This window comes from Polypterus senegalus, chromosome 6 (genome assembly GCF_016835505.1).
Source record: "Polypterus senegalus isolate Bchr_013 chromosome 6, ASM1683550v1, whole genome shotgun sequence".
Taxonomy (NCBI): domain Eukaryota; kingdom Metazoa; phylum Chordata; class Cladistia; order Polypteriformes; family Polypteridae; genus Polypterus; species Polypterus senegalus.
Window position 1 is genome coordinate 27,669,349 of NC_053159.1, and position 12,468 is coordinate 27,681,816.

General features: G+C 40.7%; 1 protein-coding gene across 1 annotated transcript in view; it reads right to left on the reverse strand.

Annotated features, from left to right (window-relative positions):
• LOC120530904 (solute carrier family 2, facilitated glucose transporter member 1-like) overlaps positions 1–12,468 on the reverse strand; it is a 48,285-nt gene that overhangs the window by 12,371 nt on the left and 23,446 nt on the right. The window contains exons 2-3 of the mRNA XM_039755691.1: positions 6,223–6,318; positions 43–203 (exon numbers count right to left, since the gene is read on the reverse strand). Coding sequence (XP_039611625.1) covers positions 43–203; positions 6,223–6,318 — 257 coding nt within the window. The remainder of the gene's footprint in view (positions 1–42; positions 204–6,222; positions 6,319–12,468) is intronic.

The window sequence follows — 12,468 nt, forward strand, 5'->3', positions numbered from 1 at the left end:
GAAAAATGCCAAGAGACACAGAAATGCATGCAGCTGTATTACCTTCCAAATCGGTTCACGAAGAGTCCCACTGAGAAGGAGCCAATGATGCCTCCAACAGAAAAGATAGCAACAGACAGTGACCAGAGTGCCGTGAGAGTACCAGTACTGATGCTTACATTGTTGCGTTGAATCCACGTGTCATTATAGAACTTTTCAATTACCTGTAATATAATAAAATATTAAAATTACCCAGCAGCTTACTTTTACTTTAATGATCACTTGGGCAGAGCAGAACATCTTCAAAAAAATAAAAACAAAAAAGAGTAATCACTATTTTCCAGCACATTGATGTGTCCACTTGGTGGCACTGCTGCATCAAGGGAAAGAATCACAGGCTGTGTCCTAATTGAAGTCCTTTACAAAACAGTACTCAGCATGACAAAGCAATAGCTCCTGTAGAAATCATATGATCGTAACAAATGTTTAAAAAAAGTGAAGAAGAAAAATCTTTTGCTTACATTTTATATAACGGACCATGTAAGAAGAGATTCTTAACATTCTGTCTTTTCTGATTCTGCTCACATAAAAATATGCTAAAAATAAACTGCAATTACTATGTATTATGGAGGATGGTGTAATTCTTCCACAGTTAGTTATCTTCTATTCATTTAGACCCAACATTTTGAATTTGAAATATATTTTAATAGACATTAACAGAGAGATCCTAGTTCACAGGGGAACTCGGACTTACACAAGAATGCCTTCTACATTTGGTGAAACTTAAAGGTGGTCCCAATTCTTCTCTATTACTCGAAACACAGGGTGGCAGTTCAACAGGAAAAATGTGAAAGTTAACGTCGGTGAAGGACGATGAGTAACTGACTGGCTAGGGTCAGCGGGTAATAATCTGGATGGATACAACAGAATGTGCATTTGATGAACGTAATAACTGAAGCGCCAGCAGTGTGAGTGTGCTGAATGTGGGGCAGCAGTTTTAATCACAGAATAAGCACCCTGAGTGATTATAACGCATTGGCCTGCATTGCGTAAACACAAAACCATGGCCGAGTGATACAGAGGCAGTGCTAAAGGAGGCGGTGTACTGATCTGCATTCCCCAAGCTCTCAAGTTCTCAGTAATCTTATCACATGGCTGCTATTTGTAGTAGATCACAGGCGTCACCTGGCTGACCTGCCCTGCTGGAAGAGAGAAGGTTCTGTAGAAGGTAGGTGTGGCTTACCTCCTAACATGGCTCCTTTATGTACACAACAACTACAAGGAAATCCTAGGGACACGTATCCAGTCCTATGGCAAGTAGTATATACAGAACAGCACACATTTGGACTACTCTGCAAGATCTCACTTACTGTATGGCTCTGCTAAGAGACACACGGCATCCTCAAAGATGAAGGATTCCCAGAAACATACATTACTTTTATTTTATAGCCCCTTAAGATGGATGGCTAACAACACAGTCAAGACAAACATATTTTATTTAAATCAGTCCAGACTACAGAAATACTGCTAGTGGCCTCTTTTGTGTGCCAATGCTCTTCTGTCCAGTAATGTCCTTTTTCAAGCTGCTTCCTCCACCAGGTTGTTACAGGTAAGCAGTGTGATAAGACGGCCGGGGACCTGGCCCCACCAGGAAGCCTGGAGAAGCAGGGGACCGGGAGAGGGGCAATTCCTTCCCCAGGAAGCAAGAGGGCAACCATCCTGAATTGTGTGGGAGCCATGGAACTGGAAGGCTCAACCCTGTGGGAATCCGTGGCCTCCGCCAGGGGGCGCCCAAAGGACTAAGGAGCCATGGGCCGCAGCAGGAAGTGCTGCCGAACCAGGTACACCCGCAGCACTTCCGCCACACCAGGAAGTGCTGCTGGGAGATCATCAGGGAGCACCTGGAGCACATCCGGGTGCATTATAAAAGGGGCCACCTTACTCCTTACAGAGAGCCACAGTCGGGTGGAAGAGGATGGAGCTGCGAGGAGTGGAGTAGAGGTGTCACAAGAAGGAAAGAAAATGACTGTGAGTCTTTGGGCACTGTGCTTGTGCTGTGTTGTGTTGTGTGTAGGAAAAGAGAAATAAATAGTGTGCTTTTTGGACATCTGTGGAGTCGTGTCTGTCTGTGCCTGGGCTCTCTTTTACAGTAGATACTGTATTACCAAGGAACATAGAGAGTACCTTGTGGTATGTGTTCCCCACCCCATTTCAGCGTGCTCAAGTCTTTGGGTTGAAGAGCATGTGCCTTCAGTAGTTCATTTCAACTAACATATGAGTAGAGTTTAAAAGCTGCACATGTTAGACACCCTTTTCTTTATCTTGGCTCTAAAAATATTCTGACAGGCCCTCCTTGCCTCTATACTGCATTACTGCTCTCAGAATCTCAACGGTTTTATTACGAGTGGAGTACAAAGTGAGCTAAAATTGATGTTTGCACCCTGACATGAAAAATATTTTTTTTGACTGATGGCGTCTGTGCCCAGTTTATTCAATTCAGTTTTAATCTCAGTAAAAACAAAAACAGCAACTTTTATAATAAGTATCGATCACAAGGTAAATAATACGATTAACTGTTATCTTCCTGAGAAAAAGTCACTTAGAACAAAAAAAAAAAAAAAACTGCTTTAAATAACAGTGTATCAATCCATTAATCATTTTCTAAATCCAGTTTTTTCCCCATTAGTGTTTCCATCCATGTGGTCTGGAGGAAGAACAGCATTCATGGATAGGACCTTTTTTTTTTTGAGAAACACCCATTGGGGACATGCTTGTCATCATTCTTTAAAAAAAATGAAAGGGAAAAAATACTCTGCTTCCATAATACTCCAAAGGGAACCAGTTGTCAATTCAATATTGCATATTATGGTCTACAAAGAGCATATGTACTGTAATTCACTGGGCTGTTCCACAGAGCCATTAGGGGGTCATTGGGCTGGAAATGTTTACAGGATCTGGCAACCCACTCCCTGCCACCCTGACACTCAGCTGCCAGTCAGCTGGGCACAAGCAGACCCTGGAAACTCTAAAGTGACCTTAAGCGGGCTGAACTTGTGTCCCCCAAAGATAAAAAGGGCAATCCAGTGAAACACAGGTGATATTAAAAAAAATCAAGGTTTTATGTCACACGATAAAAAAAAAAAAGAATCCAGGTGAATTGGTGAAGCACATCTTGATTAGAAACCAAGGAAAGGAGCAACGGATGAAACTGTCATTATGGTGCTAATGTAGGTAAAGCATCAGGATAAGTAGACTTGAATTATATACATTTATTGAACTGGGTGAGGCATTTCACAGAGTCAAGACAGAGAGAGTGAGCTGAATATGAGTGCTAAAAGTTAGCACTGGAGTGAATGAAGAAGCACAAACTGTGATCTCGATGGCAGATGGGAAGAACGGAAAATGGAAATGAGTGTGCAGCTTCCTTAGGGCATCTGTTACAAGTCTACTGTTGTTCATGTCTCTCTACTATAAAAGAAAGTGTTAAGGCAAGACTACTGCCAAAAGATTTTTTCATGTCCTGCCCTCCTCTCAACTATTTACGGTTAATGGCCCATGCCCACGGTCCTCTCACCTGTCATTCGTGCAAATGCTTTTGTCAGACACAGTTCCTGCTCTCTCAGCTCTTATAAATTTTTATGTTTTCCTCACTTTAAGTTCCCAATAAAATAAGATGTATTATGTCCAAATCTTATTGAAGAATTTCATCCTGAAGGGTTATCAACAGAAGAAATGAGTACACGGGCAATCCTAGCATTGAGAAATGATGAAGTCAAACGAATTAAGGCGAAAATTGCCGATCGGTTACACAGCAAATTGGCAAAATGCGTATCAATAAACTATGCTGAAACAGTTGGTGGTGATGGTGTGAAAGATGAGAAGATCAACTTACAATATCCTGTAGAATATCTACAACTGTTAACACCGTCCGGTCTTGCACCGGCCGAATTACTGTTGAAAGAAGGATGTATTGTAATGTTATTACATAGTTTATGTCTGAGTGACGGCCATGCAATAGAACAAGATTAGTTGTATTCAAAATTGGTCGAACAATTCTGTAGTACATCTTCCGTGGATAACATTAGACACCAAAGGAGATCTTGATAAGCCATTCGAATTAAAATGTTTCCCATTAGAATAGCTTTTGCAAAGACAATTAACAAATCATAGGGGCAAACATTCGAAAAAGTCAGTTTATTTATTAAGAGAGATAGATATTTACTCATGGGCAGTTATACGTTGTGTTGTCACGATGTAAGTCCAAACACGAAATCAAAATTCAATACGATATTGACGAAAAGTTAATTCAAAAAATTGTTTTTACTGAAGTTTTACAGTAAAAGTGTAAGTTTAAAATGTATTTGCATGTTAATTTCAAAGCCAAACAGAATGATAGCGTATAACGCAACGAACATCTCTAACACAACATGAAACATAATTTTCTTTAAATTTATTGCATTTTATGATTTTTTTTACTATGGTTAATTACTTGGTGTAATGTAAAAAAATAGTTCTATTATGCATATGTAACAATTTTCATGAAAATCTGTTTAAATTGTACATCCGCTTCCCCATATGCGAGTGGAAGATCTGCGAAGTGGCTAGCGCGTAGCACCGCCCGGGTGTTGGTGAGCGAGGCGAGCAGGGGACAGAGCCCCCTAGTTAAATTAAAGGAAGGCATGAGAAGAATCCATACCAGTGGTGAAAAGGGACAGGATTTAATGAGTAGAAACATCTTGCCTGAAGAAGGGGCCTGGGTTTCCTAGAAAGTTTGCATATTGTAATCTTTTTAGTTAGCCCATAAAAGGTGTCATTTTACTTGACTCTAACTACATTCATAATGGCTAACACGGTACAACACCCTAGTACTACAGGTGTAGAAACAGAAATGGAAATTGGTAAAGAAAGCTCTGAAAGTAAAATCAGGAAAGATATTGTGCAGAGTAGGCGATGTGTGGTAAACGTATGGGGAAGATTCGTCTTCAGTAAGTAGGAATTCTACACTTTTAAGTGTCAAGCTAAATGTCGAATGGAGATGCAGACTCGACTGTAATAACAAGGGTGAAATGTACATGGAAGATGTTCTGAGAAATATACTTTATTCAGTTTTCTAAATAAAGCATCCCAGGTACTAGAGGGAAAAGTTTAAAAAACTTGGGCAGGACGCATGAAGAATGGGAGTAGCACATGGTCAAAGATGGTAGGACTTAAAGCAAACCTGAAAGGAAATAGGACAGGATACCCTAGTGGATGTGCACAGCACTGAGTGGAGGAGACAAAAGTCAAGTACAGAAATGGGTGTGGGGGGAAAGATGGCTGGGACAATGCAGTTAGGCTGGCGAAAGACACTGAAGTGGTGGTGAGGCCAAGAAGAAGGCTGATTTGAGGATGAATTGTGATGGAGAGGATGGAACAAATGGATTTGAGAATACCCAAAGGTTTGGGAAGAAGAGACGTAAAAAAGGGACCAGAAACACAGATAATGTTCTTTAAGAAGATTGAAGCTGTTCTTACAGCCTACTACAGAAACCTGGCACACCACAAAAAAGGGATGGGGATAGAATTAAAATGTGCCACCTGAAGACCACTCCCTGGCTTTACATGTTTTAACTGTCTTTAAACACTGGGCATCTGCCTATTGTGTGCAATGACCAAAATCACAATTTATTTCCACTAATTAGTCTGCCATTATTTATTAGATCTTGGGTATGTGCCAGCTTTCCCAGCAGGCTATACAGTTCCCTGGCCCTTATTGGATTGGTACATTCATTTGTCTCCTTTTTAATCCCTGTACCTTGTTTTTTAGTAAACCTATTGGCTTTTTGCTGCACTGTGATTAAACAAAGACAAGACTGAAAATGTAAAATCTCATCGTCCTGTAGGGACACAGGGAATAATGCAGGGCATCTTGGAAAATGGTGACTTTAGTGGCTTGCAGCTGTTTACAAAACGACCGACACACAGACATGAAGCAAAGAGACACCGGAGTGTGGCACTAAACTCTGAAGATGTAGGATGTTGAGGGCATTGTTGCCCAAGGACTTTGATTTTTAATAATAGTGCATAATCCCTTAATCTGCTTTCAACTGCCTTAATCTCCAATCAGGCGACACCGTCAGGAAGACGTGGTCAGCAACATGTACTGTTGCTTTCCAATTCCTTCAAAGCAGCGCACTGGCATGTTAGAGGGAGTCCGGTGAATGGCCAAGGAATTAAACATAGGATTGTTAATCTGGGATATACCTTCTGAGGAGCGTTGATCACACCCGTGTTGTATCCAAACTGTAATGATCCAATAACAGCTGCTCCTACCGCTACCATCAGCGGAACTGTCACTTGCTACAATGAGAGAGAGAGAGAGAAAAAAAAAAGAAAAAGGTTAAAAAGGTCATTTGTGTTTGACAGAAAAGTAAACAGCACATCATTAAACACTGACCCATAATCCTGTCAGCATTGCTTACCATGTCAGAAACCCGGATACTCGAGCAAGCTGCGTACTGTGGCCACCGTGGTGAGAGCAGGGACAGTGGTTTAAAAGAAAAATAAATAAATCCTAATGTAATTTGTGACCGGCTAACTACCCCTGTAGGGCTTTCTAACTAAGGGACGTTTTTTACATGGAATGGCAGTATGCAAGCAGGTGCTGATGATGCATTTTTTGAACCATTCGTCCATTTTCAGTCTTGTTTGTGTCATTTAGAGCAGGGGTCGCCAATTACGGTCCTGGAGGACCACCGTTTCTGCAGGTTTTCATTCTAACCCTTTTCTTAATGAGTGACCGGTTTTTGCTCCTAATTATTTAATTGAGTTGCTCTTGAAGACTCAGACCCCTTAATTGTTTCTTTTTCCTTCAAAGTCAAACAATAATGAGATAACTGGTGTCCATCATATGATATCTAAAAATAAAGAAAGGTGAAGGTCTCAGGAATGCGGATCTGCTCAAGTCTGCCAGACATTTTAACAGTCCTCTTAAAAAAAGAGAAAATCAACAATTTCAGAAATGTCTGCTATTACACAATGAGAGCAGCAACAAGAGCTGGAATTAAAGAATGGGTTTAATTAACAACAGGACTTGGCACCTAATTAAGCAGCTGGTTGGAGTGAAATTGGTTGGAGTTTGAGGCCCTGACTTAGTTGGTCTTCTGATAGCTCACTCACATTTCATTTCTGTTTGGGTGCCGTTTAAGGAAAGAAATTCATTAATTCAGAGGAGCAAATCTTAAGAAACAAGTCAATTAAAATGAATTCACAAAAAGTTAATTAGCAGCACAAGCAGGGCACTCATTTAAAATAAAAAAAAAAAAAAAAAAAAAATGGATTAGATTGAAAACCTACAGCCACAGTGGTCCTCCATGAATGGAATTGGCGACCCCTGATTTACAGTGTCCTGGCAGCACGGAGCACAAAGCTGGAATGAACCCTCCATGAGGTGCCAGTCTACTATGGACCACACTTGTGCTAACCTGCACACAAACACAGCTAGAACTAACAATATGTTTAAATCAACTCTCATTGTGTCCACCTAATTAGAATTAAACTTCACAAAGCGTAAACATGAGAATCCTACAACGTAGCGGATGATGGCAATCATGCAAAGGACAGCACAGAGCCATTGTAATGGCACAATCATGTCCTTGTTGAGCACCATTTTTTGAGCAAGCTATTTAGAGGATATGCAAAACCAGGATAGACAATAGGAAAATCTATCAATGGTCTGATACAGCTGCCCTTCTCCTGAGATCATAAACGTGCAATCCCGCAGATAACCCACTTGTCCTTGAGATGTCACAGGAGAGCGAGGTTTGGCTCTGTGTAGGCACCGGTGAGATGAGAACTGGCTGTACAAAGCCTCGAGTGTTGGTGGGGTGGGATGGGGGTGTTGTTACAAGGCCGTAAGAGTACAGTGAGGCCCACATCTGCTCGCAATCCCTGTTAAGTGTGTCAGTACCCAGAATTTGTACTAACGCAACTTGTTCAATGCTCAGGTTTGTCCTGCTGTATGCTTGCTCGCTAAGAGTGCTGAAAGACCACTTTTATCACACAAAGGATTCATTGAGGGAAGTGTTTTTACTTAGTTTACGAATCCCATTTCTGAACACACACACACAAACTGGTTTTAGGCTGGTCACATTGTGTAAAGTTGCTGCCTTTTATTGAGACTCAAGGCCATGAAATAAAAATAGCCAACAGCAATAAAAATGAACAATTTAAAAGTAAAAAAAGAGAGCCATGTGCCTTACTCCTTGCCCCGGAGAGTGATGGGATAAAAATGTTAACCCACCCTATTGATTACATCTACAGATTCCACGAGCGGCTGGACACGTAGGCTCTGCCTGGACTCACGCACATCTCTAGAGTTCAGAGATCAATGGATTGCTGCATCATGACAAAGGGCCAGTTGGTCGCCATGGCAAAACTCACCATTTGTTTTTAATGAGGATGTGAAAAATGCAGGGCTGAGTAAGCAGTAAGGGGAAGAGATTTATTCAATGCCTCTCTTTCAAAGCTTCGGGGAATAATCTTGGAAAATAACCAGAAGGTCTCATATGAGTTTTAAAGAGGAAGCCTGTGTTCGAGGTGGGCACTGGGTAGAGGCCACGTGACTGGCTTTTCTCACGACTCAATAAAAAATTTCCATCAACACTGTGCCATAACCGTTTCGGATGCATTTGTGACTTTAAACCTTGACAATGCCCCTGTTAAAAAATGGCACAGCTTACAGGAACTGAAGATGGCGTGTCCAGGCTTGAGTCACTATCTACACAAACTACCATAACTGCAATAAAACAAACTCCTTCTTTCTTTAAAGTCCTGCTCATGTCTGTGTTTAATAATCCGGCCTTATCCCCGCCGTGCAGCTGAGCAGCAATTTCTGGAATTTGTTCTGTTTGCACAGCACAATTATTAAGTAGTTTGTTGGTGTGATGCCTATCATGTTGTAAAGGAGACAGGGCGAGCTAGCCACCCACTAGTCATTAGTCCACAAACATCATTTCAATCAAAAAAATAAGGTTGCAGGGTTTTTAACGGACTAGCATTCTGCCGAGGATAGTTGCAGGACTTGTGAACAATGCTTCTGGAATAGACTCCGTATTATGGAGAAAGTGGAAGAGAACCGATGGCTAGCGGGGGACTTAAGTGCATTGAATCCCCAATGGAGTATCAAATGCCCTGGAGTCAGTAACCCAAGGCGGAGAGAACAGCAGTAGTAGTATTGGCATGTGCAGAGAGTAGGCTAAGAATCTAACAAGACAATTTTAGGAACTGAAAGCGTAACCAAACAAGTGGTGTAGAAATGGAGATAAGAATACATCAGGTAAGCTAATCTGGATCTTCTACTAACTAAAATGAATTTCTTTATTTTATTACAAACTTGTTCATCATTGCCCATAATTGTGTAAAATGACGTTACAAGGTACCTTTCACTCCCCCATGGCATTACATTTTACCAAATACAAATGGTTACTTCATGGTTGCACCCATCCCACCCAAAGATAATAGACAATGGATTTATTAACAAAGTTTTCTTTATCAATCTGTTATCACTCTTGGCCATCTCCCAAAAATCTTAATGATATCAATAACACAAGTAGTGTTTACTTTATATAGAAGTGCCATACACATTTATTATGAAGACCAAATTGAAACCGAGTACTGGATACAAAACTAGCAGATACAATTAAAGGGAAGAGACTGATACACCGATGAGGCAGTTTACGGTATGCTGGCTCTGCTTAGATGTGCCACTCGGGGAAAGGTGGGACTTCAGTCTGGAAGAGAAGAGTAGGACCACTGGGAGGAGGAGGAGGAGGAGGAGAAGAAACACAGACAAGACACACACACCGCTGCCAGCAACCACAATAATACAGGCCAAGGAGGACAAGCACGCCCATTTCCTTTAGAACTCCACCAAGTGCCACCAGCTGCATGCTGGATAAACGAAACTATTAAAAGATACAGGCAGTGACACTTTATTGTGAATTACAGACTGATGTATGAAAACAAGATGGCATAGTAGACTTAAACATAATATATCATTATGGGGAGCATCTCCTCAGAGAGCTTATGTCCATGTTGGGGCATTCCTCACTTGCCGATTCTCTCTGTGCTCGCATAGACTGGCTTTGGGTCATACTCCCTGGTTAAGCCCAGGGTACATTGTGTGACCATTGCTTTTAGGCTGTGGTTAAAAAAAGTTAGAAATGAAACAATATAAATAAAGAGTTAAAATCAATCAAGACCTGTTTTGTTTAATTTACATTTTATGGTGTATGCTGGTGCCTCTTTTGGCTGCCAGTTATTTTTTTCCCCATGAAGTTTCTTCCTGTTGCAAAGACATAAATAATTTAGTAGAATGCATTAATGCTTAAACACTAGATAGCACTTTGTAATCATAAGAGGCATGACTATTGTCCAACACTGCAGGGAAATTAATTTCTCTAGACACTAAACTTTGTTAATCAGCAGCCAGTAGAAGCAGGCCATTCCCCATTGGCCTCGAAACATAAAATCAGCCTGATGACCATCCACCACTTCTGTTTCAGAAGGTGCAGTGGTGCATAATGTTTAAATATTGAATAGGAGAGAGCTCTTGCATATGTAAAGACAAAATTGCTAGCAATTCCTTGAATATTTCTATTCACTTCCAATACTGCTTGTTATTGCGAGAAGCCTTTGGGCTATTCTGCTCTGTTGTGGTCACATGTCCCCTTTCCCAGAAAGACTGCAAATTAGATTTATTTTTAATGTTTTATTTTTTTCAATTTTTACTTTTGAATTTCCAAAGCAGCCATGACAAAGCACTCCCCATCAAATTCTGGATTTACTTTAATATTTCCTCCTAGTAGGCTGTGCCTTGCTTACTACCTGTGGTGACAAGATGTCTGGACCACCTAAGCTTACTTGCAGCTTTACTTCCAAGAACCTTCCAGATTGCCAGGCTGCTCACCCTTCATGAAGAGTAATCTCAGTCACCTGACTGCACTTTAGCTGTTTGGACCATTGACTTTATCCCTCAGTGACTAGTAACGGTTTGAGGGTTTTGGGTAAGGATGGACACTTTAAAGTGAGTGGGTAATTTAAAGTATTCCAAAAAGCCAGCTTCCCTTTGACTATACCAATGCAGAAAACTGAAATTAGAGAGAAAAAAAAAAAAAATATATATATATATATATATATATATATATATATATATATATATATATATATATATATATATATATATATATATATATATGTATATATATATACACACATATACATACATACATACATATGTATATATATATATAGTATATATATATATATATATATATTTAATATATAATATATATATATATAATATATAATATATATACAGGGTGAGCCAAATAGAAGTTCCACATTTCAAGTGTTTATTCTACAAAAACGATAAAATGGCCCAAGAAAGGGTATACAAAATAGATTTTTTTCCACTACATTTTAAAAACAATGTCTTCAAGGTGGTGGCCATCATTAACTAGACGATTTCTGGATGCTTGTATGACTCGTTTGGCCATTTCAAGGGGAATAGCATCCTTGAGGGCTTCAAGGTTTTGAGGTCGGTGTGTGTATACCTTCAACTTGAGACAGCACCTCAAAAAGAAATCGCACACAGCGAGATCAGGCGAACATGAAGGCCACCTGACATCGCCGTGCACGAGATCAGCTTCCCCAGAAACATCTCTCATAAAACTTGCAGGGATCTCCGTGTTTTAAAAGCTGTTGCTCCATCCTGTTGAAACGAGGCATCCACCACATCCATTTCTTCCAGTTGGGGCTGCAAAAACCTCTAGCATTTCAATAGAATGTTCTGAAGTGATGGTGACCGTTGCTCTCCCGCTCCTCAAAAAAGTAAGGGCCTACAATGCCAAAATTTGCAACGGCACACTAAACTAACACGTGCACCGTGCAGGGATCTCGGACAAAGTTCACGAGGGTTGGTTTCAGCCCAATGGAGAAAGTTTTTCTTATTTCCACAAACATTCAGATGGAAATGTGCTTCGTCACTGCACATGACAATGGCATCTCAATGAATGGTTTGCACACAACTCTCTACTGCTCTCCCAGTGAGTTCCTGCACTACCATCATTTTATATGGATGGAAATGAAGGCCCTCATGCAAAACCCACCTCAAAGACGTGTTGCAAATGCCTAAGGCAGAAGCAGGTTTGTATGCTGAACGTCTGGGAGATTGCAAAATTGATGGCCTTACAACTTGAATGTTTTCAGGCGTTCGTAGAGGCTGAGGATGGCCTGGAGACTTCCTGCTCAATGTTGTACCCGTCTGTCTAAAATTAGCCACCCACTGAAGTAATTGTTTTCTGATTTGGGATGTCACTGTTAGGAGGAATGCTGAAGTATGTTAGGAAGGCGTGTTGCGTAGTGATGATGGATTTGTTGTCTTTGAAGAATGCTTCGAAAGCGAAAGCACGGTGCGTACCAGACCAAGGCATGTTGCCAACTGAAAAC